Source organism: Cebus imitator, unplaced genomic scaffold, assembly GCF_001604975.1.
Source record: "Cebus imitator isolate Cc_AM_T3 unplaced genomic scaffold, Cebus_imitator-1.0 Scaffold219, whole genome shotgun sequence".
Taxonomy (NCBI): Eukaryota; Metazoa; Chordata; class Mammalia; order Primates; family Cebidae; genus Cebus; species Cebus imitator.
The window spans coordinates 2260958-2285162 of record NW_016107534.1 but is presented as its reverse complement, the minus strand read 5'-3'; the positions used below and the strand labels follow the sequence as shown (position 1 = coordinate 2285162).

At 41.2% G+C, this 24205-nt stretch overlaps 1 protein-coding gene across 2 annotated transcripts in view; it reads right to left on the bottom strand.

Moving 5' to 3' along the window:
* SND1 (staphylococcal nuclease and tudor domain containing 1) overlaps positions 1-24205 on the bottom strand; it is a 459246-nt gene that overhangs the window by 164547 nt on the left and 270494 nt on the right. For both annotated transcript variants that reach the window (XR_005203511.1, XM_017549554.2), the window contains exon 15: positions 12019-12160. Coding sequence is in view for 1 of the 2 variants with exons in the window: in XM_017549554.2 (XP_017405043.1) it covers positions 12019-12160 (142 nt within the window). In the remaining variant the exon portion in view is untranslated. The remainder of the gene's footprint in view (positions 1-12018; positions 12161-24205) is intronic.

Genomic DNA, 24205 nt, shown 5'->3' with positions numbered 1-24205 from the left:
CACGGGACACCAAGTGTCTTCTAATTCCCATGTTAGTGCTATTCATTCAAATTCTACACAAAAAACTAGGTGCAAACTCTAACAAGTCCAGCCCATCTGATTGGAGAAGCCTCAGGAAAACTTTTTGAAAGAAACTCAAGGTGAGCAATGACCTGGAGTTTGGGAGAGGGAGAAAACAGCTTTTCAATGATGAAGAATGGTTGTATTTATTTATTTTTTAAACCCAGTCAAATCTGTTTGAAAGGGATGGGGGATTTGTGAGGTGGTTTCCATGGCAACCAGATTAACTCTTACAGCAGTGTGCACTGCTCACCCTGGGGCTGCCCATTACTAGATTTCAAAGCACTAACCTTTAATTTCAAATTACCAAACCATTTACACTCCCTCTCCTGCATCCAGCTTCTGTCATTTTCTACTATTAGTCTGGCCAAATGGACTCCCCCACAGGACTGGAGTGGTGGTGAGCAGCACAGTAGCTTGTCAACATTACTACTAAGTGGCTGCTGGGAAATGCCCACAGGTTGACAAGATGGTGTTGAATAATCCACACTGAAATGTATTCCTCTGGGAAAGCCACAAGAATGGACTTAGAACTGAGGCATTTGGGTACAACCAATGAGACAGGTGCTGTTTTTGGAAAGGATCCAACAGAGAAAAGCCATCAGATTTCTGGAAGCTTCCCATTCCATTCCCCAATGCCCACCAGGTAGAAGGCAAGCCAGACAATCCTGCTTAAAGTCAGACAGAAAGAACTTTAAAGTAGGAGGGAAGGAGAAGGACCTGAAAAGGAATGCCTAGGGAAAAGCTCACAGATCTGACTTTCTCTACCATTCCACTGGTCTCATTAGCTCTGCACAGGACAGGCCTCATCTCTATCCAGGATATTTTCTCCCCTCATCTCATCAGTATTAAAACATAAAAGCGTAAGAGTAAAAAGCACAGAAGGCTTTGGACTAGAAGAATAGAAACACTAGTCAGAGAATTTAGAAGGAAGGAATCTCCTCACTGACCTACCCATCCAAAGCCAATCCACAGGCCTGTCATGTAACAGCAAGGGTAAATCAACATCTATCTTTTCTTGGCACATAAAACCAAGTAGATGGTGGGGACTGAACACCCCAATCAGGAGGCCGTACCATCCTCAGCAGTCTGACTCCACTGAAGGGGATGACACCACCAAGACTATCTTTTCCTAGTTATAGGAAGCCCTAGATAGGCTGGCACATAAATGCCATATGGGCCTTGCTGTTTCCCTCACCTCCCAGTCACCAGCATCACACCAAGATAAGCAGACCAGTCTGACATAAATAATTAATTAGGAAGCAGGAGAGCAAGAATTCATCTTTAAGTGTTTTAGCTCCAAGGTCTGTGACTGCCATTAAACCATGGCAAACAAATCTTATTTTTATTGATGATTTTATTTGTTCCTCTGGAATGAGTACTAAACAAATCATATTTCTCCCTCTTTTACCGTGAAACACTTGATGACATTGTGGATATCTCTCTTTTAATTCCTACCCCCAATCTTCAGGTATTGGCAGGCTGAGGCTCTTATCATCTTTGCTCATTCTCCTCTGATCTGACCACCTGCAGTTTCCTGATGTCCTTCCTAATAGGATGGTCCTCGGATGATCACCGTACACCAGGTGTGCAATGACTTGGGCTGGGTCAGTACCTGGGTCCACTCCTCTCTGAGTTCTATATTTCTGGGTTTTAAACTAGTCTTTTTGACAGCAGTTACATATTTGCTCTTAGTGTTTTATAAAACCTGAGCTGTTTTCATTTGTATAGTATTTAAGGCCTGTTTACCCTTATGCTTTTTAAAATATTTTTTTCTTCATGTTGATACATTCTTTACTCCAGGAGACACAATTACTTTGCTCAAAGGCTGGAACTATATCATGCATTTCTGTATTCTTAGCATTGTGCTCAATGAATATAAAAAATTATTAAATAACCATGTAATTGAATGACCCATAAGCATGATGAGGCTCATTCTGGGGATGACTCATGATGTAAAGATGAAAATAATCAGGCTGTAATTGGAGGTTTGCACTTTCATTCACATGACCAGTGGGTGATGGTGTGCCTGTACAGACGGCGAGCGGAAGGCGGAGCAGTGAACGCTCAGTGGCAGAAGAGCTAAGAGGGAGATTCACACACCAATACAAAAGTGGAGAGAAAAATGATTGATGAATATGTCCATTTTTTTTTAGGCAACTCTTCCTGAGATTTGATATAGGCCAACTTCTTCTGCCTGGATGAATCAAACCCAGCCTGTCCAAAGAAAATGTAGCAGATCTTCTCAGAAACTCAAATGCCAGCTCCCTGAAGAAAACTTTTCCATTCAACAATTGTTATTTGCTCTGTATTCTCAGAGTATGTGGCCTATGCTTTTGACAACTGCTCTCTTGTATTTCCTTGTCTACACTTTTTGTATGGCTGTCTACACAACAAGACAAAAAATATTCGAGGCAAAAGTTATCCTACTAATTTATGTATCATCCAAAGTTTATCTGTTGAAGACTATCTTTCTTATTCTGTGCTTGTAAAAATCTTGGACTCATTAAAAAACACTCCCCAAATCTGTTCATTGCGTTAATTCTTTCCTGTAAGTGACTCTCCAGGATCCCCGGATGTGAACATAATTCTTATAATTCTTATAATGATATCTTTAAAAGTAAAGAAATAGAGCAGCTCCAGGAAAGTCACATGTTAAGCTGTCCATTTCTTTTTTAAAAAAATCATTTAATATTTAATAATTGCAAATATATTTATAATTTATGGATGAGTTATGTTACATACACAAATATAATTTTAACTATAAAACCCAACAAACTAGTTACATTTAAATCATTGATCTTTAGAAGCCAATTTAGTCTTCTAGTCCCCTAACTTTACTAACTTCTTTAAATTATACAAAAATAAAATCTGATAGTTTTAAGCTGCCCATTTCTAGTAATGGGACCCAACAGAAAGTAAGTAGGCAGTAGAGACAGAATCAAACTGGGAAGTCCCAAGAGAAAGAATACCCCACTTTACAAATATCCATTAGGTTGCAATTCAATTAAAGCATCTGAAAGGAATTCATAAGTATCAGCAGACCCTGTAATTGCTTAATTAAGGATAGAAGCCTAGCAAACACAACCACAATAACAGCCTGATTCATTAGCACCTCTGTGATAGCAGAATGGGATTTCTCACTTAAACATACATTGGCTTTAATTGTGTAATTTAGTTAGGCACTGGTAATCAATGGGGACCCACCATTCCTGGGACCAGAAGATGAGGAGGATATCCTGTTCACCTTCCCTTCTCTCCTCACATTAGAAGTTTTGGTCTATTGAAACAGTCAGTTGATATTACAATGAGGATTGCCTGCAGAGGAGATCTTAAAGGAAAAGAAGGAAATGAGGAACTTCATTCAAAGGCATTCAGGGTGCAAGGACATGCAGCCAAACCTTTAGTTCACCATGCACAAACCCACCACCATTTATCAAATCCTAGACACTTAGAACCTTTCTCAGTGCCTCCCTTGTCATAATGCAGCTCCAGAAAGGGAGAAGGAGAGGGGGAGGGAAAGGGAGAGGAGAAGGGACAGAGGGAGGCAGAGGGAGAGGAGAAGGAAGAGGGGTTGGGAGAGGGAAAGGGAGGAAGGGGGAGGGAAAGAAAAATGCTAAAGGACAGGAAAAGGGAATTCTCATTTTCTTGTGTTATTTCATATGAATAGGTAACTGGTTAATTGTAAGTCACCTGCTGTGTGTGATCCACAGGGGAACTCACTGCCAAGTGGCTACTGCCTTCTAGATGGTTTGTACTATGAGTTCCATGCAAGGTGACTGGCATCCGTTGCCTACCTGCCTCACCCTGCAATTCCTCATGTTTACTGTAGTAGCTCCTTTGCACTAAGGAAATGCAAACACAGCAAGGTGGACTCACTCAGTGAGTTGGCAGAAGACTCCAAATAACTGATATGAGGCTCCTCAGATCACTCTTCACTGAAATTCCAAATTACTGCTCTCTTCCAATTCAGGAGAAAAGTATTTGGTTTACAGGCACCATACCTTGACACCTGCTATGCTTATCCAACAGGACCACTTCCTGAACTGTGCCTGCAGCATGACCCTGATACCTAAGAACTAACAAGGGAATTACAATAAGGACACTCAATATAAAGGTCATGTAATAAGACAAATACTCCACACCACCGGGCTCTTAAGTAAAAATGTGAGGCCATGTGTTACGGTTCATGCTTAAAATCCTAGTACTTCGGGAGACTAAGGCAAGAGGATTGCTTGCAGTCAGGAGCCTGAGCTTGGGCAACATAGTGAGACCCTGCCTCTACAAAAAGTAAACAATATTAGCCAGGTGCGGTGGCATGCACCTGTTGTCTCAGATACTCAGGATCTAAGGGAGGATTACTTGAGCCCAGGACTTTGAGATTACAGTGAGCTATGATGGAGCCACTGTACTGTAGCCTGTCTCCAAAAAAAGAAAAAGAAAAGAAAAAGAAAGTAAAAACTAAAAGCATGAATTGAGAGTCAAATAATTTCCAAATATGTGACTCAGTCTTCCTCTAGACAAAATACTCAAGTAAAATGGGACACACATGACAAGTGAGAATAAACTAAAAACTGCATGAACCACTTTTGCTCTCATGGAGGAAACGTATGGGGCTCACTAAATGCCAGATGAGGAAAAAGGATGCTTTTTAACAAATGCAGGCTGCCCAGGGATCTTGGCTTCCCTGCTAACTCAGGACAAGAACTGACTGTGACTGCCTCCGAGACTGAAATAAGCATGCTTAGGAGGAGGCCACAGCAGCAGGAAGAGAGACCTTGAACAGTCTCAGTTCTGATGCTGTAAGGTCACCGGCTCACCAACCAAGCCTAAGGCAGGTGCTCGAAGGACTAGAGGGCAAGAGCATTCAGGAGGCATGACCTGTTGGCTACAGCTGACTTCCCCAGCCCCACCTGCTATCCCATCTGACCAAGCGATCATTCTACATACAGGGGTGCAGGAACCGTGACAGAACGGCCAGTTGGCTTGGGCCAAATGCCACTCCCTATCAAGCTGTGGGGCCGTCTGCCCGAAAAAAGGCCACATAAAAATGGAAAGTGTCCACCCCACCTTGAAGTACAGAGGGCTCTCCAAAAGGCTGGGATTAATGAGAGCAGCACATAAGGGACTGCTCCCAAAAATTATCTTGACTTTCCCCTTGAGAATCACAACCCAAACTCCCTCCTTACTGTAAAGGACATCATTTCCAGCAGAATGCCACGCTTACATAATGGAGAGTGCATGCGACAGATATCTGCAAAGCTCTAGCACGACAATCGCTACCCAGGCGAACAATCCCACAACACGAATAGCATGCCTATACTCACCTTCAGCTTTGCAGGTAGTTTTAAAAGACCAACGGCTCCTTTTCTCTCTAAGTCTGCTCCCTCAACCCACATCCTCCATCCATCTCATTCCTTCTGTTTCTTCCAGGTCACTGCTCCATTAATTATCCCTGTGCAGCCTTTCCTGATTCCTTCTCTTCAGAATTCAAACCAGTGCCTCTCAACATTTCAAATCTCATGTTCCCCAGGATAATCTCTCACTCCATCTTTTTTATAGCCTCATTTGCCAGTATTTTGTTGAGTTTTACATTCTAAAATGGATATTATGAAAACCATAGGTATACTGAATAGCCTTTTCAACTATCTATACCTTTTTGATTCTTGAATAAGAATTACAGTTCTAAGAGCACTCAAGATACTGACATCCTCGGAATGTTACCTTCACCCTTTGGCTTTTACTTTCTGCACTACTTTTCCATTCTCTGTTAGATACTGGGGAAGTGCAATCTGTATTTAATGTTTGTTTCTTACTTCCCCCTTTACTTCCCAGTCACCTGTAATCTGCCTTTAGTTGACTCAACTCTGATGAAATTGTACCAAGACAGGTCACCTGTGACGTACTAGTTGACAAGCAGCATAAAAGCACTTCATAGTTTTTATATACTTGATGTTTCATGTAAACTCTGACACTGTTGATGCCTGGGGGGGAATTCTCTACTCTCTCGGCTTCCAGAAGAATGCTGTCTCCTGACTGACTGCTCTGACCATATTTTCTCTGCCCATATATGAACACTTAGCCCACTCCACAAAGGCTGGTGTCTTCCAGGGTGCTTACTCCTTGTAAACGTGTCCTCTAGGCACTGTAACAGTTTTAATTACTGCCTCTATGCCGATGGCTCCCTGACCTGAGTATTTGCATAGGCTCCTCTGCTCAGCTTGAACGTTCCCATGGATATTCCAAAACCAAACCAACAACCTGTTCCTAAAACCTATTTACTTTTGTGTTGCTTTTGAGTGTGGACATCTTGATCTACCTGACTGCTCAAACCTAGGACACCTTCACTTTCTCCCCTCCACTCAACATCATCCCCTATTCCTCACCAAAATGAGACCAGGCATTTCCAGAATCTCATCTAGTCTATCTCCTACTTTTCCAAATCTCTCCAGTTTTCTCCCCAGATTTCAGACCTCCACTACTGTTTTGCCTCTGAATTGCTCTCCCAGACTCTTGTGCCTCATTTATTCCAATATATCCACCAAAATGAACTTTCTTAACCCACGTCTGAGCATGCTGCCCCTTGCTTAATAGTTTCCAGTGACTCTGAGGGTCCACTTCATATTCTAAAAGAGAAGGACTAACTTGTGTCTGAGTTGTCAGACTGATCCCATGCTCCACCTTCCTCACTCTTTATACTCCACCAGTAACAACGGCTATGTGGTTGCCCAGATCCACGCAGATGTATCATACCTCTGCAACTCTGCACACGCTGCTATCTCTAGTAAGAATGTGCATCTCCTCCTACTCCCCCTCCCCAACACAGTAAACTCTTCTATGTCCTTCAAAGCACAGCTCAAGATACCAGCACCTAGGGAGGTGTTCTCTGATGTCCACCTAAAGGAATAATCATTCCCTACTCAGTGCTACTTCTAGACCTTGTCCATAATTCTATTCTCTCATCTAGTGCCCAACCTTACATCTTGTTTACATGCCTGTATTCCCTTGGGTGTTTCCTGAGACCTAGGACTGTATCTTACCTGTGTATTCTTCGGGATGGGGTTTAGGACATTGCAGAGTTCCTTGCTCCAAAGTCTCAGAGGGAAAACCCAGGTGCCTTCCTTCCAGCAAGCTCAGTCAGAAGGAGGCTGGCGCAGCTCTTCTTCTTGATTTATTTCCACTAATGGGTGGGTCGCAATTTCTATGGTAGAGCCATAGCTATGTGCACACATGCTGCACAATTATGCCATTCCAAATTGAGGGGCAAGGCAAACTCTAGTTATAAAAACACTAACTTTTTGCAAGGGGAAGGAGCATATTTGTTGATGATCTGCTTTACAGTGGGCTTGTTTTAGATTCAACTCATTAAACTCCAATAATCATGAGGCAGGAAACAATCCCCAGTTATAACTGATGTGTAAACTGAGGCTTGAAGAAGGTAAATAACCTCGCTAAAGTCACCTGCTTATACACAGTAGAGCCACGACGCAAACTGAGATCTGCTTTCTCCTAAGACTTTTCCCCGTCCTGTATTCTTGCCAGGTTTCTGAAGAAACCAAAAGATGCATAATCTAACGGGATACACTATGGCAGGAGAAAAATGTAAAAGGCTTATATTTTTATCACTTATTTGCTTCTGTGTAATCTATCTTTCACAATGTAAGTTAACTCAGGCAATGCCGTTTGAATTGCTAAGCTTAAAATAATGCCAAATACACACAGGAACTGGCTGATGCAGAGACGAGTGATCAGACTGCTTGTGTCTAAGCAACGTAAAAACTAGAAGAATTCTGCAGGAAAACTCCAGCCAAGATGGTCTGTGTGCTCTGAGCTGGCTCCATTCAGGTAATTTAGAGTTTAAAAGACAGAACTTCAATGTTCTCCTTTCCCTATACATTTGTGGCCAAGTTTCCCAGAAAGAATAATACTGTTTCTCTTTTTCACCCCTGGGATAAAGCGCTACACTATCAAAAGGATGCTTTTCTTTCTCAGCTATATAGCAGATGATGAGTTGAATACATACAGGCATACCTCGGAGAATTTGTGGGTTCAGTTCCAGACCACTGCAAAAGTGAATATTGCAAGAGAGCAAGTCACACAAATTTTTAGTTTTCCAGAACATGTAAAAGTATCTACCCTATACTGTAGTTTACTAAAAGCACTTTATTGTTAAAAAATATTAACGATCATCTGAGCCTTCAGTGAGTCATAATCGTTTTGCTGCTGGGGGGTCTTGCTTCCATGCTCATGCTGCTGACTGATAAGGGTGGTGGTTGCTGATGGAGGTGGTGGCTGTGGCAAAAAAACAATGAGGTTTGCTGCATCAACTGGCTCTTCCTTTCACAAAATATTTCTCTATAGCATGGAATGCTGTTGGATAGTATTTCATTCACTGAAGAACTTCTTTCAAAATTAAAGTCCATTCTCTCAAACCCTGATGCGGCTTTATCAAGTTTATGTAATATTCTGAATCCTTTGTTGCCATTTCTACAATGTTCACAGCATCTTCACCAGGACTAGATTTCACCTCATGAAATAACTTTCTTTTTTTTTTTGAGACAGAGTTTCACTCTTGTTACCCAGGCTGGAGGGCAATGGCCCGACTTCAGCTCACCGCAACCTCCGCCTCCTGGGTTCAAGCAATTCTCCTGCCTTAGCCTCCTGGGTAGCTGGGACTACAGGCATGTGTCACCACGCACAGCTAATTTTTGTATTTTTAGTAGAGACGGGGTTTCACCATGTTGACCAGGATGGTCTCGATCTCTTGACCTCGTGATCCACCGGCCTTGGCCTCCCAAAGTGCTGGGATTATAGGCGTGAGCCACCGCGCCCGGCTGGTGAAATAACTTTCTTTCATTTCTAAGAGGCAACTCCTCATCCATTCCAATTTTTTTTTCATGAGATTTCAGAAATTCATTTTTATCACCAGGCTCTACTTCTAATTCTAGTTCTTTTGCTATTTCTATCAGTTACTTCCTCCACTGAAGTCTTGAACTCTTCATAGACATCCATGAGGGTTGGAATCAACTTCCTTAAAATTCCTGTTTATGTTGGTTGCTGTTTCAACCTCCTCCCATGAATCACGAATGTTCTCAATGGCATTTTAAGTGGTGAATCCATTCCAGAAAGTTTTCAATTTGCTTCCCAGATCCATCAGAAAAATCACTATTTATGGCAGCTTTAGCTTTACAAAATGTATTTCTTAAATAGTAAGGCTTTAAAATAAAAATTACTCCATGATACGATACATGGGCTGCAGAACGAATGCTGTGTTAGCAGGCACGCACAATCTTCTTGTACAACTGTTTCAGAGCTCTGGGTGACTGTCAGCTGCGTTGTCAATGAGCAGTAATATTATGGAAAAAAAATCTTTTTTTTCTAAGCAGATCTCAACAATGGGCTTAAAATAGTCTATAAACCATGCTGTAACCAGATGTGTTGTCATACAAACTTTGTTGTTCTGTTTACAGAGCATAGGCAGAGTAGATTCAGCATCACTCTTAAGGGCCTTAGGATTTTGGAATGGTACATGAGCAATGGCTTTAACTTAAAGTCACCAGCTGCATAAGCCCTCAACAAGAGAGTCAACCTGTCTTTTGAAACTTGGAAGGCAGGCATTGACATCTCTCTAGCTATCAAAATCCTGGATGGCATCTTCTTCGGGTAGAAGGCTGTTTCATCTACACTGAAAATCTGGTGTTTGGTATAGCCACCTTCATCAGTGATCATAGCTGGATCTTCTGAATAACGTGTTATAGCTTTTACATCAGCACTTGCTGCTTCTCCTTGTACTTGCATGTTATGGAGATGGCTTCTTTCCTTAAACCTCCTGAACCAACCTCTAATAGCTTCAAACTTTTCTTCTGCAACTTCTTTACTTCTCAGTGTTCACAGAATTGAGAAGAGTCAAAATCCAGAGGACTTCCTCTGGATTAGCCTTTGGCTTAAGGAAATGTTGTGACTGGTTTGGTCTTCTATCCAGACCACTAAAATTGTTCCATATCAACAATAAGGCTGTTTTGATTACTTTTCTATTTTGAGATAGGGTCTCATTATGTTGGCCTGAGCTGGTCTGTAACTCCTGGGCTCAAGTGACCCTCCCACCTCAGCCTACTGAGTAGTTGGGACTACAGGCAAACACCACTGCACACAGCTTTGTTTGGTTTTATCATTCAGTGGGTGGAGCAATCAGGACACATATAACATTTATCAATTAAGTTTACCACCTTAGGGCTGTGGTTCATGACGACCCAAAACAATTGCAATAATAACAGCCAAGGTCACTGGTCAGAGATCACCACAACAGATGTACTACTACTACTAATAAAGTTTGAAATACGAAAAGTACCAAAATATGACAGCCACATGCTGCTGGAGAAATGGCACTGACATACTTGCTTAACACAGGGTTGCCACAATCCTCCTATTTATCAAAACAATGCAAACCTGTGAAGTGCAATAAACCTGGGTATGCCCGTGCCTCCAATTCTCTCGCAAAAAGTTCACTGCCAAGAAACTTCACGGGTGTAGAAACCTTAGTAAAAAGGCACAAATAGCTGCATAAAAGGACGCTCTCACACACTGCCACAGTGCCCCTCAGTTTACCACAACTCACATTAGCAAAAATAAAAGCACAGCCCTTCAATAAGGTATCAATTTTCTGCATCTATTCTTTTGCATAGCTGCCCTGGGCTTGGAGTCACATTTCAATGAGTCCCTTCAGAAGGCCTGCAGAACTGTGCAACGATCAAGTTCACAGGAGTATGCACAAGAGCTGCAATGAGAAGTGACAGCCAAGCAGCAGCAGTGAGCTCCACAGTCATGTGTTCAGGGAGTGATTTATCTCACACAACTCAATCCGTTTAGTTGGGGCCTGAGGGAGATCCTTATCTAGACAAGAAACTACCTGTGCCTTCTAGGAAAAGAAGGCCAAGGTGATCTGGCAGGAGACGGCAAGCATGGCTCCCGTTTCTCTTTCCCCATAGCAAATTCTATTCAAGAATTCAACCAACGTAAGAAGTGTTGAGACAACAGGACAGTAACAAAAAAGGAAAGCTGGGGACCACATGCATCTGGGGACCACGGCGGGATATGTCTTTTGCAAGTGAATGAATGTTTGTGTGTGCAGGGGTAGCTGGGCGGGCATGGTGGGGGGTGGTGGAAATAAAATGACAGCTTTCCCTCAAAGACTGCAGTCTCTGTGAAGCACCAACTGGAAATAAATAACTATTATTTGCCAGCAGCAAAGAAATGAAGCAGTTTGTTCCTTGAATGCATAAATGTAAATTGCTCAAAGAGCACAGTTTATACATAGCCTTCTGGCTTGTGAAATATTAAGCTACCAGAAAAGACAGGATAAAAGAGACGCACATTAAGTCAGCAAAGAAAGGAGCATCGCTTGCCTCAGTACGTCAACCTTAGCACAACAAGAAATACTATGGATGTGGGAAGAGCGTGTGAAAGCAACGTCATAGCTGGGGTTTCATAAAGGGCTGGGATTTTAACAGCATTTGAAAAGAATAAAAAAGAGACAAATGGCACTGCCTCGGTAAATGCAGGGGCACGGTGTCTTGGCTCCTCGGAGGCCACCCCGCAACTAAAATGGCAGGGGTGGTCTGTTTCAAGCAGGTAAGGAATGCCAGCTCTGAGAATTCCATTGCTGGTATTTTCCTAAGTCTGGAATTTCCTTTCCTCTAGCTCTATAAGGGCTGTGTGCTTTCAAGTTGTTCTACTCCTGCATCCTGTGCTTGGTAGAAACTAGGAGCAGAAAGAGGGTGCAGTGCTGGGCCTGCAGCGACAGGAGGATCCAATCTAGAAACTGTGTTTGCATATCCCAACCAGAGAGGAAAAGCAGGCTGGTGAGCTCTAGGGCCTATCTAGAACACAGGGGAAAGGAGGGCATGTGGCCTCCAGGGGCGACTTCTGAGCTCAGAGTAACATGTGACACATAAGACTTACCTGCAAGCAAGAAGGTAATAAGGCAAGTTTCCTTTGGCAAATAGAGCTTGAGACGAGAACCACTGAAGACGTATTCCACCACAGCTTCAGAACGACCTGCCCGCTGAAGAAACGGTAGGAACTGCTTTGCTTTTTGGGTGTCCTGAAGGAGGAAAGAAGAAAAGTGTAACGAGAAGGTGATCAAACCCATCGTTTCTTTCTAGTCTAGGACAAAAAGTTTGGCAGACCACAGGAAGCTAAGCAGATAACCCTATTTATAGACATTTCTGAAATCAAGACATAGACAAGATACCCATGAGGCCTCAACAGAAGAAATATAATTAATCAACAGTTTCCAGAACATTCTCATTGACTTAAATACTCAGTTAAAAGGGTGCTTGGAAAATGAGACTTTCACACCAGACTTCCCTGGGGCAAGAAGAGCTCATCTTCCTTTAACATAAAATTGAGGTACTAACCTTCTATTCAACCATTAATATTAATTTTAAAAAAACAATGCCTAGGCTATGTCACAGGGTCCCCATAACCCTATCCCAGGAAGCCAAAAGTAGTTTATCTTCAGTCTTAAATAGGTTATGTAAGATTCAGAGCTCACTGTTTCTTCACCTTGAGAAGAGCTCCAGGCACTAGCACAGCAACTGCTGCTCTCTGTGCATTTCGGGGATGCGATGATACCTGGGGCATATTGCTCCTACCCAGGGAGATGTGTAACAGCAGGATGTGGTCCACGGAGACAAACACCACTTCACGTCAGCATGAGTAATTACAGAAACACTAAGAACACGTGAAACGGAATAGCACTTTAAAAACTTTTTCTCATGCATCAACACAAAGTCTGTGCATTCTATCCTCCAGAGTGCCAAATCATGGACATTTCGAATCGTAGAACTTTCAGCCACATAAAAGCTAAGGGTCTTCAAATCCTTCTAGTCTCTCAAGCTAATTAAACAGATGATAGGGTAAGTGAGCATCAAAATATCACATTGCACATGCTGGGGGAATAGTCACCGGATGTTAGAATTTTAGGTTTTCAGCCCAGCCAGCAAAATGAAAACCCCCTCTGAGGACACCAAGTTCTGCACACTTTCCTGACTTCTGTGACACAAGCAGTCTGCACCCATCCAAGCTCTTCCTTTTTGACTCTTCTAGCAACAGAGCTATTTTATTTAAATTAATGCACATTAGATAATGAAAATGTGACCAGCCATCAAATATTTCAAGAGTTTTCAGAGCAGCCAAAGGGGCTCCTCTCATTCAGAAGTAGTGAGGTAGGCTGGGATGAAAACAATATTTACAGTAATAAGATTCATCCTTCCCATCAAACACATTCTGAGAGAAAAAGAGAGACAGCAATCCACTCTCAGTGTCTCTAACAGCACAGTGGTAAAAGGCAAGGTAACCATGAGCTTTAGTGGGTTGGAGACTTCCCCATTGAACACTTAAGCATCACATTCTACTACACATATGCAGCATGAAAAATGCCTGTCTGGCAGCTGGCAGAAGTCCAGAACAGTCAAGCAAGATAAATGCTCCATGGGAAAGAAAGCACTACTTGATTAAAATCCTTGTGCCATACTAGTCTAACTCTGGGATATTATTCACGAGCTGAACCAGAAAGTCAACAACAATTATCAAATTGATTATCGCAAATCATGAGGCAACCTAACATCTCAGAAGAGAAGGCCTTTTTCCTCAAGATCAGAGCAAACTATGTTTTTCAGAAATAGACTTCTGCTCATCACTACTATCCTTTGGATGTAAGTATGGAAAAAAATGCTTGTAAGAATAACAATAGCACACACACAGGCATGCCTTTCAAGTTTAAACTAACAAGGAGGTTGCAGCACACTCTCTTCCTTTTTTTCTAAACTCTTACCTAGTTTATAACGAGAGAAACCTACTCGGACTGATAATAATCAAGGCACCTCAAAGGGACCTTACTGCTACCCATGTCATAAAAATCAATACATGTTCCTGCCTTCTCCTAAGTCTCAATGCACAACTCAACAGCTCTATCCCAGAAATGACACATGGGAAGAGAGCCAAAAGGATGACATGTCATCGATTATGGCAAAGATCAGAAGTGAAAGCCATCAATGACAATTAAAGGCATACAGCAAAATTTAAAAGCCCGTCAGAATCAGCCATGTTTATTTCTAAACAAAAATTACAAGGTGAGAACATGGAGCTTCCCATATTCTTCTTTTTTTTTTTTTGAGACAGAGTTTCACTCATGTTACCCAGGCTGGAGTGCAATGGCGCGATCTCGGCTCACCGCAACCTCCGCCTCCTGGGTTCAGGTAATTCTCCTGCCTCAGCCTCCTGAGCAGCTGGGATTACAGGCACGCACCACCATGCCCAGCTAATTTTTTGTATTTTTAGTAGAGATGGGGTTTCACCATGTTGACCAGGATGATCTCGATCTCTTGACCTCGTGATCCACCTGCCTCGGCCTCCCAAAGTGCTGGGATTACAGGCTTGAGCCACCGCGCCCGGCCTGCTTCCCATATTCTTGAGGCAAGTATTCCAAAGGCTTAGATGAGGTGATACGCTTCTGGACCAGTCATTAAGAGGAAAGATGGACACTTCATCCAAGCTGACAGAATATTAAGTTCTTATAAAGTCAATTAAATGGATTGTAAGCACCCAAAGATGTTCGCACTTTCAAATCTCAGTCACAGCCACACAATGGTGTCTGTCTTTCCTCGTCATCTCAGGCACTTTTTTGCTCAGCATGTTCTTTTCCAATACAAATATTCTTGAAATCATATTTGTTTCAGTGGCTCAAATGAAAACACTGGTTAGGAAGACTGGCAAGTTTCCTCAGGTGATGTAGCTATAAATCCTCCCTGGTAATTTAGTCATGGAAATTATTTATTTTAGGAATTCTGATTATACCATTGTAGAACCGACTGAATTCAGTTAAGTAATTTGCCTTCCAAAGAGAGAGTGCAAGTGGCAATGTGCTTCAGTCTCTTAGACACGTTTCCAGGGCTAAAAAGAGCTGAGGAGACAGAGATGTTCTCTCTTAAAACAACAACAAACAAAAGAAAAAACAACAACAAAAAAACCCCCGCCAGGTGCCACGGTTCACGCCTGTAATCCCAGCACTTTGGGAGGTGAAGGCAGGTGGATCATCTGTGGTCAGGAGTTCGAGACCAGCCTGGACAACATGGTGAAATCCAATCTCTATTAAAAATAGAAAAATTAGCCGGGCATAGTGGTGTGTGCCTATAATCACAGCTACTTGAAGGAGGCTGAGGCAGGAGAATTGCTTGAATCTGGGAGGTGGAGGTTGCAGTGAACCGAGATCATGCCATTGCACTCCAGCCTGGGGAACAAGAGTAAAACTTCGTGTCAAAAAACAACGACGATGACAAAAAACAAAACCAACACCAAACCATATATGTAAATAACGATTAGAGACCTTACATTTAGGGATAACAACAATGGGACTTGTTACACAGAATGTTCGTTTCAAGGTAATATCAAATATTTCTGCTTAGATATCTACATATGTTAAGGCTTTCACTCTCAGTTTTCATTGCTGTGGCTTATTTACATAAGGTCTGGTATTCTATTTGCCAGTTTTCTGCCACTATGTTGGTTCACACCTTTGAGAATTCAAGTAAATAAATTAGCTATGGTTTTCCGTAATCTATACCAATATTCCCCTCCACTGGTGTAAATAATCAGGAAGCAACTGGGTTTCTGACAAGAGAAATCTTTTCTTGTTGTTGCACTGGTAGTTTTCACACTACCTGTGCTCTACAACAAACTATACGTAAGTATGTTCCTCTATTCTTAGAAAAGCTAATTTAAGATTACATTAGCTACATTTAACATGCTATTGTGGATGGCATCTCTTTAAGGAATGTTTCTGCCTCCTCAATGCACCTTGAAATTGAGAAAGTAATGATGCAACAAATGTGCCTAGGGTGACTTCATTTCAAAGGATGTTAATATCTATATCTCAAACTTAAAGGAATAGGGTTTTGAATGACCCTCCAGAATGGCAGGATGATCCTTAGAGAGAAGCAGAGAAGCAAAGGTTATAAAAACACCTTAATTATACACTCTCACTCTGCCCTGACTTCTGGCTTGTCAGGCCAAATCTCTTCCAAATGCGAGTACATCTCTCTATGGCTGTAAGATATCCCCTTTAGCAGTTAGATTGCAACTTATCTCTACAATGCACCTTGCTGTGTATACAAATACATGTTTAAAATAATTTAGTATGATGAATTCCCGGGCTTGGGAGAGTAGGAGTGTTGGGTGGACAGGTGGGAGGGCAGAGGAAGCAGAATCCTTGTACAGCAGGCACAGGATAGAAATCTCTGAAAGAGGATCACCCCAAACAGCCAGGTCACCTGCTTCCTACAGGAGCAGAACTATAGAAATCACAATTTCTGTGAATGCTAAAACAGGCATTCAGGCTGTCAGAGTGCACTACATGTTTGCAAAGTGATTCCTGTGATTTCTCCAATGAAAATCACCAAATAGTAGGCATGAAACTAGAAAGGGCTGGTGAGAGGCAAACATCACAGCACACAAAACAGCACAGGGAAATGGGAATAGACTAAACCTATTAGTTAACAATTAACCACTCAGGATTATCATGTGCAAGTCTCAAATGGGAATTGTTAATAATGGAGATCATGAATTAGTTCTCATCATCACAATCACTCTTTGATTCACATCATAGGAAAAAGAACTAAAAACAAATATATGCAGAACTTATTTTTTTTTTTTTTTTTNGAATTGCCTGAACCTAGGAGGCGGAGGTTGCGGTGAGCCGAGATCACGCCATTGCACTCCAGCCTGGGTAACAAGAGTGAAACTCTGTCTCAAAATAAATAAATAAATAAATAAATAATAAAAATAAAAAGAAAGGGGAGACTGGAAGGCAGCTGGATAAAGGGACAGTCACTAGAAAGGAATAAAGACTCCTTCTTGGGATGCTGCAGAAGCAGAGGTGGGAGTGGGTAAGGGCGGTGACCTGAGCTGATGAACATGGGCAGGTCTAAACAGCCAGGGTCACAGAGCCGGAACCTCCAGCAGCTAGAGCAGGTTCAGTGACTTGATGAGGTGCCAGGAATAGCATAGGGAGCACTGGAGTGCAGGTGTCAGAGGGGTAAACAAGAAGCTGACCACTGCTCTTGGCTCTTTCCCTGCTCTCCCACCCAGCTAGAATGCCGACCGGGATGGCTGTGCAGGTAACACCAGCCCTCTGGACTAGAGAGGTGCTACCTTCCTAGCTGCCACTGTGACAGCTGGCCCTGGACATGGAAGAGTAGACCAACCCATAGTTAGGAGGTCCTGGCCCAGCCCCAGCCCCAGCCCCAGCACCGGCACCCAAAGGCAAAAAGGCAACTCAGGAAAACAGAGGTTAATAACTTGTGAGTTAAATAAGGCACATACACCACATATTTGGACATAAAAATTTGTTTTAATTTACATTAATAAAAGGAAATGCTCTACTTAAACAATAATTCATCTGGGTCTTCTTGTATAATACAAAATTCTTCGATGGGGGTCTGATGATTTGGGGGCCAGCAACTCTTCTCACATGTATAAACTAGAATTGTTCCGAATTCCACAGAAAGACCTAAATTAGCACTCTTGAGCATGCTGACCAGCGCTGGCATAAGCTGAAACTCAAATATCCTTTGGCCTCCACACTGGCTGCAGGCGGGGAGCTCGGTGACTTCTGATGTAGGGCAGGTCAAAAACAGTGGCTCTCCACTCCACGAATACCTCAAAATCTGTTCCTGACAAGCAGCAATTCACTTCATGAATTTGTAAAACGTCTGAGTATTTTGTAAATACTCAGTAATTTGTAAAAAGTCCATCAACCCTGATGGGTCGGTCTTCCTGGAGGCACAAGCATATACGCGACTGCCGAACCCAGGATGTTTCTTCCTATGAAAGCTCTCTGTACTGCTTGGTCCCACCAGGGCTGACCTGAGGGTAAAGGACTCCAGAGCACAATGCTTTTTGGTTCTAACCAAAGTTAACTCTAAAGCAGCAAAATCCTTGTGAACAAGAGGATAGATACTGGAAAAAAAAAAAAGAACGTGGCGATCAGAACTAATTGCTAAGGATACTGAAGCAAATGTGTCTCTCATTTTAAGGTGGATCATTCATTGCCATGGTTATCTATCTTTCTCAGGGTTGTGCAGACAAGGAGAATTACTTTTGCAGCTATGTGGAAGACAAATCACAACTACATCTCCTATCAGCAAAGCAAAACCATCACCCATCACTCCACACTCTTCTTCCTTTCCACACTTTGGGCCCTATGGCCCCAAGTGCCATTTTAATTCGCAGAATGAGTTTATGATTCAATGAAGAGCCAGTTGTATAGCATGATGATCTCTTGAAATACATGGAACCCTGCAGGGGCAGGATGCTCTGGGAATGCCTTTGAGCTCCTGTGTTACCACAAAGCCCTAGAAGTTGTAAACTGCTCTTCCCTGGCTGGTTATCTATGCTTTGTGGTGAGATGTGTACTAAAGAGACCAGGGAGGGCATAACCTTCAGTGAGTTGTAAGTTTAACAGGAATGAAGTGAACACAGAAGAAAACACTGACGAAAACAAACCAACCCTCAAACAAAAAAATTACAACAGAAAAAAAGGTGCTAAAGCTAGGCCATCAATAATCTTTCAATAATCGGACAGGGTGGCACATGCCTGTAATCCCAGCGCTTTGAGAGGCTGAGGTGGGAGGATCACTTGAGGCCAGAAGTTCAAGACCAGTTTGGGCAATACAGCAAGACCCCATCGCTACAAAAAATTTTAAAATTATCCAAGCATGGTGATATGGGCCTGTAGTCCCAGCTGCTTGGGAGGCTAAGGCAAGAGGATTGTTTCAGCCCAGGAGTTCGAGGCTGCAGTGAGCCATAACCGTGCTACAACCTCCAGCCTGGGTGACAGACAGACCTTGTCTCTTAAAAACTTAAAAATCATTAAGCGTTGTTTGTGGTTTACAATTCTCACACTGTTTACTTGGTTGGTATGGCACCTCAGTCAGGCCTGCAGCGTGCTGATACACAGGAGAAGCCACAGCCCAGGCTCTGAGCTCCAGTTCTGGAAGCATGAATCAAGAGGACATTTGGACATTTGTGGGAGCATTAAGCTTGAGCTTAGGATGTGGCATTCTAATCGGTGATGCCCTCAACAGAGTATTACAGTTATTAAAAGGAAATATCTTGGCTAATCAAAGTTTCCAAAGGGGGCAGGAATGATATGCTTGCCCAACTGGAAGAAGGAAGCCGTAGGGCAAAGGTAGCTTCATTTCCAACATATGAAAGAAAACAATTCCAACATATAGAAGAAAACAATGACCCTCCAATAGAACTTGCAAGGAACTAAATCGTCTATGAGTTTAAGGAGCCCTAAGAAAGTCAGACATCTACAAATATTTTTATTTGGTTGGTCCTACCTGTCATTTTTTCCTTTCCACAATGTACTATACTGAGAAATGAAACCAGAACTTGTCAAATGCTTAGGAAGAAAAGACACATCTCTGTGTTTAGAACAAAAATATGCAAAGCACCATTCGGACAATCACCACAGTCCAAGAAAATAAAGTGAAATCATGTTAGAGGAATAGATTAGGGACCCGGAGAAAATGACCTGGGCCGGGCACAGTAGCCTCATGCCTGTAACCCCTGCACTTTGGGAGGCTGACGCAAAAACATTGCTTGAGCCTGGGAGTTCGAGACCAGCCTGGGCATCACAGTGGGACCTTGCCTCACAAAAAAATTAGCTGGGAGTGGTAGTGCACACCTGTAGTCTCATCTACTCAGGAGGCTGACGTGGGAGGATAGCTTGAGCCTGAGAGGTCAAGGAGTGGGCTGTGATGGCGCACCATTGCACTCCAGCCCGGATGACAAAGACCATGTCTCATTCTTTAGAAAAACAAAGCAAAGCAAAGATAATGGTCTGGATGTATTCATAATCACTAAAACTGGAAATAACTTAAATATCCCTCAACTGGGTATAAACTATAGTATACCACACAATGCAATACTACTTTACACTAAAAGTGACATGGGCAACAACATGTATGAATCTCAAATACATGATTGCACTTGTGTGACATTTTCACAACGATTAAAGTATAGTTAAACAGAACAACATATATATGAGTGGTTGCCAGGGACTAGAGGTTGACTCTAAAAGGAATGGAAGAAATTTTGGGGATGATGAAATAGTTCTAGTATCTTGACTGTGGTGATGGGTTCATAAATACATGTTTCTCAAAATGCACACTTGTCAAAACTCACAAAATTATATGCTAAAAATGAGAACATTTTACTGTATATAAATTATACCTTTAAGAATATATACCAACATGAAAACAACCTGCACAGGAAGAATATACAATATTTTAATTTTTAACTCAAGAAAACTTTTCCCCTAACTAATCTGTAAGTAGTTCAGCGAGAAAAATTCAAAATTAACTGCTCCATCATTATGTTTTAAATCAACTACTTTGATCACTACCTTGAATACTATTTAGTGTATTGAAGTACTTTAAAAATTTAACAAGAAAATGTAGATGAGAAAGCAAAGGGTTAGAAAAGCACAGAAAAAGTCTTACTGGTTTCCCAAAAGCAGCCTAAGAAAGTCCAAACTCTTGGGCAATAGCTAAAAGAAAGCATCAGATGGAGCATGAGGTCATCCTCCACTGGCCACACAGAGGACACATTTTGTTCAAATAAGGAAAAAAGTTCTACTAAGTACATATGCCTACTGACATTTCTTTTCTACCTTGAAATAAAATCATGTGATATGGCTTAATGTCAATAAAATAATACTCAATACTCAATCAAATAAAAATTCTATACAAGCTCAGAGATTGGTCTCTTATTGAATGACTTTTAGTTTCCCAAATTTAACCATATGAAATTGTGCTGCGAGAACCATTCAATTTAACCTTTAGAAATGAAGTCATTGCCTTTTAGTGGTAAAAATCTGCATTTTATCATCAACAGGAAATACAATGCCCTTGGCTTATTCTACAGAACTCTTTTTTTTTTTTTTTTTTTGCAAGATAAGTTAGGCATAAAAAGTGCAGATGATGGTGTATCTGTGCCTCAAGTAAAAAGAGCGGAAATAAGAATATACCTAGTTAGGCTAAAGTATCAAGCACATAAGCTTGCTTTCTTCCTGTCTTCAATCCTTTTTCTTTAACTTGGATGAGAGGCAGCCATCAACGCAGTGCCAAATGTGCCAGGTGATGTTCTTCTCAGGGCTGCCAACCCACAGAACTACCTAAAGGGTATGGCTCATAATTCTTGCTGAATAGAAAACTTTCCACGAATAAATCTGCCTCCCTACTTCATCCCAACCTGTCCCTGTTCCTCATTTTTCCATACTCTAATTTCTCAACACACTGGTCTTACAATTTTTTATCTCAATACTCAGTGTTTATAATATTGTGACTTTGTAAATGACAGCCCTCCATTTAGAGAGCTTCCTCCCAAGAGCTCTTCCTCCTCCTGCTGACCTCTGCATGGTGGCTTGCTAGGCTTTCCTTTGGCCTAGCAAGACTCTGGCAATTCTTTTCACACCCTTTCCCAGATTGTTTCCTCAATCCATGTCTTCTGCTTTATCAGTTTATTTCTCTTCACTTTTGTAAAAAAAAAAAACAAAAAACAAAAAAACCCCACAAACTCTTTTTATTTAATACAGAAAATTCTGCTCTCTCCGAGGTCAAGTAAGTAAATAGAGAATTGGCTTTGTAGTTTTATTTAGGAGAAAAACTATCCTACTCTTGAATATGTTGGATCAACACATAAACTTCTTCCATTATTCATCAGTACAGTAATGTAGCATATTTTTGATATGACTGAATGCTTTACTAAACGATGTGATGAAAACTTAGTATGAAGCTTAATTGTATCTACTCAAATATAGAGATAGTGGTTCAGAAACACCAATTTGTAAGAAGAAAATGTTTATAGGAGAGCTTAACACACTGGGAGGTATACCTTCCAATTATTTTCAGCTAAAATATTATACAAAAGCAGGTACTTTACTCAAATTGTAAACATCCAATTTATATCAAATACACCATTAAACTGTAATAGTTAAAAGTAGCATTTCTACTTTGAACTGGTAAAGATAATCACAGAAAAAGGCCATTTAGACTTTTAACAACTCTAGAGTTACTTTTCTAAGAATTGAATGATAATGAATTTTTATAGGAATACTACAATAAATATCTTACACATTTTCAGAATTGAGACATGGGATTGGGCTAAAAACATAGCTTATGCATGGTATGTGGCACTGAGAATATGGAATAAAGCAAATCAACCACCGTCTACAACTGTGCACATCAATTACAAGGTTAGGATTAAAAAATAACAGGTTTAAAATACTATTTTTTTCTTTAACAGTTTTAGATCAATTTTTATCATTTCCAAAGTCTCTACAGGCAAGAGGTAAGAACTTATTATAGAATCAGAAAATTTACATCCATCCAACGGCAGGCTAGGAGCCGTCACTAATTATAATTTAACAGAAGGCTCTACATTTGTTACAAGAAAAAAGAAAAAAATGGCTTGAGAGATAATTAAAATGTGCAGAGTAAAGAATGTAATAAAAGACATCTGATGAAGCACCAGTCTTCATTTCATGGACAAATCAAGAACTTGGGGCAAGGAAATTGATGTCACACTTAACTGTGCCCCACCCAAGAAAAGAATGCAACTTCAGAAAAGAATAGAGGGAAAAAAACTGTCAGCAAGTAATCTGTAACACAAAAATCACCTTAAAATCAAAATAAATGTTATAAAGGCCAAACAGCTAAAATACTTTTAATACTTGACTTTGAACATTCATTTTTGCCTGCAGACATACCAGTGCAGTTTCAATAAACCTTAAGTGAAAGTTTTATTTTTATGTCTAATTAGTCTTTAAAAAGCCTTACATCTTTAAAGCATTAATAAAAATGGATAATTATACAATTCACAAGAGAAAGTTCTAGATTTTTTGACATGGAGAAAAATGGCAACAATTATGACACAAATTTATTACTAATTAAAACAGAAGGTTGTCAATGTTTTGAAGAACAACAACAAATGCATTCAATTAAAAACCCAATCATTTTACTCCTTAAAGATTTATAGGATGATGTTGTTAAAAAATATATGCTATTCTTTGGCCTAGGTTTCTACTCTATGGACATGTTCTAAGAAAATAATTATAGACTATGATTTATCTACAGGAACACGTGTTTATGAGAGGAAAAAACAAAAGCAATCCTAATATCCAACAATAGGAGGTTGATTAAATCAATTCCAGTAGAACAATTTACAACATTAGTTCCTCCAACAATATTTGGTAAGCACCTACTTGGTGCTAGACACTTATCTAGGACCTGACTATATAGTTAAGAACAACACAGTGAAGCTTCCCATTCTGAAAAGAGCTTGCAATACTTAAAAGAAAAAGAAATGGAAAAAGAAACCCACATTCTGGTGAAAAGAAGAGTTAGTAGTACAGATCATTTCTATTCTTTTCATTCACTTATATTTGATGCATTTAAAAACAGAAACTTTGACAAAAAATTTCAAAAAAGAGAAATATGCCAGCCGGGCACAGTGGCTCATGCCTGTAATTCCAGCACTTTGTGAGGCTGAGGCAGGTGGATCATGAGGTCAGGAGATAGAGACCATCCTGGCTAACACAGTGAAACCCCACCTCTTCTAAAAATACAAAAGAAAAAAAAAAATTAGCCGGGAGTGGTGGCACGTGCCTGTAATCTCAGCTACTCGAGAGACTGAGGCAGGAGAATCGCTTGAACCCGGGAGACAGAGGTTGCAGTAAGCTGAGATCATGCCATTGCACTCCAGCCTGGGTGATAGAGACGGTCTCAAAAGAGAGGGGAGGGGAGGGGAGGGGAGAAGACATGAGACGAGATGAAAAATATGCAAAGGTTTTTTTTTTTTTTTTGAGACGGAGTTTCACTCATGTTACCCAGGCTGGAGTGCAATGGCGCAATCTCGGCTCACCGCAACCTCCGCCTCCTGGGTTCAGGCAATTCTCCTGCCTCAGCCTCCTGAGTAGCTGGGATTACAGGCACGCACCACCATGCCCAGCTAATTTTTTGTATTTTTAGTAGAGACGGGGTTTCACCATGTTGACCAGGATGGTCTTGATCTCTTGACC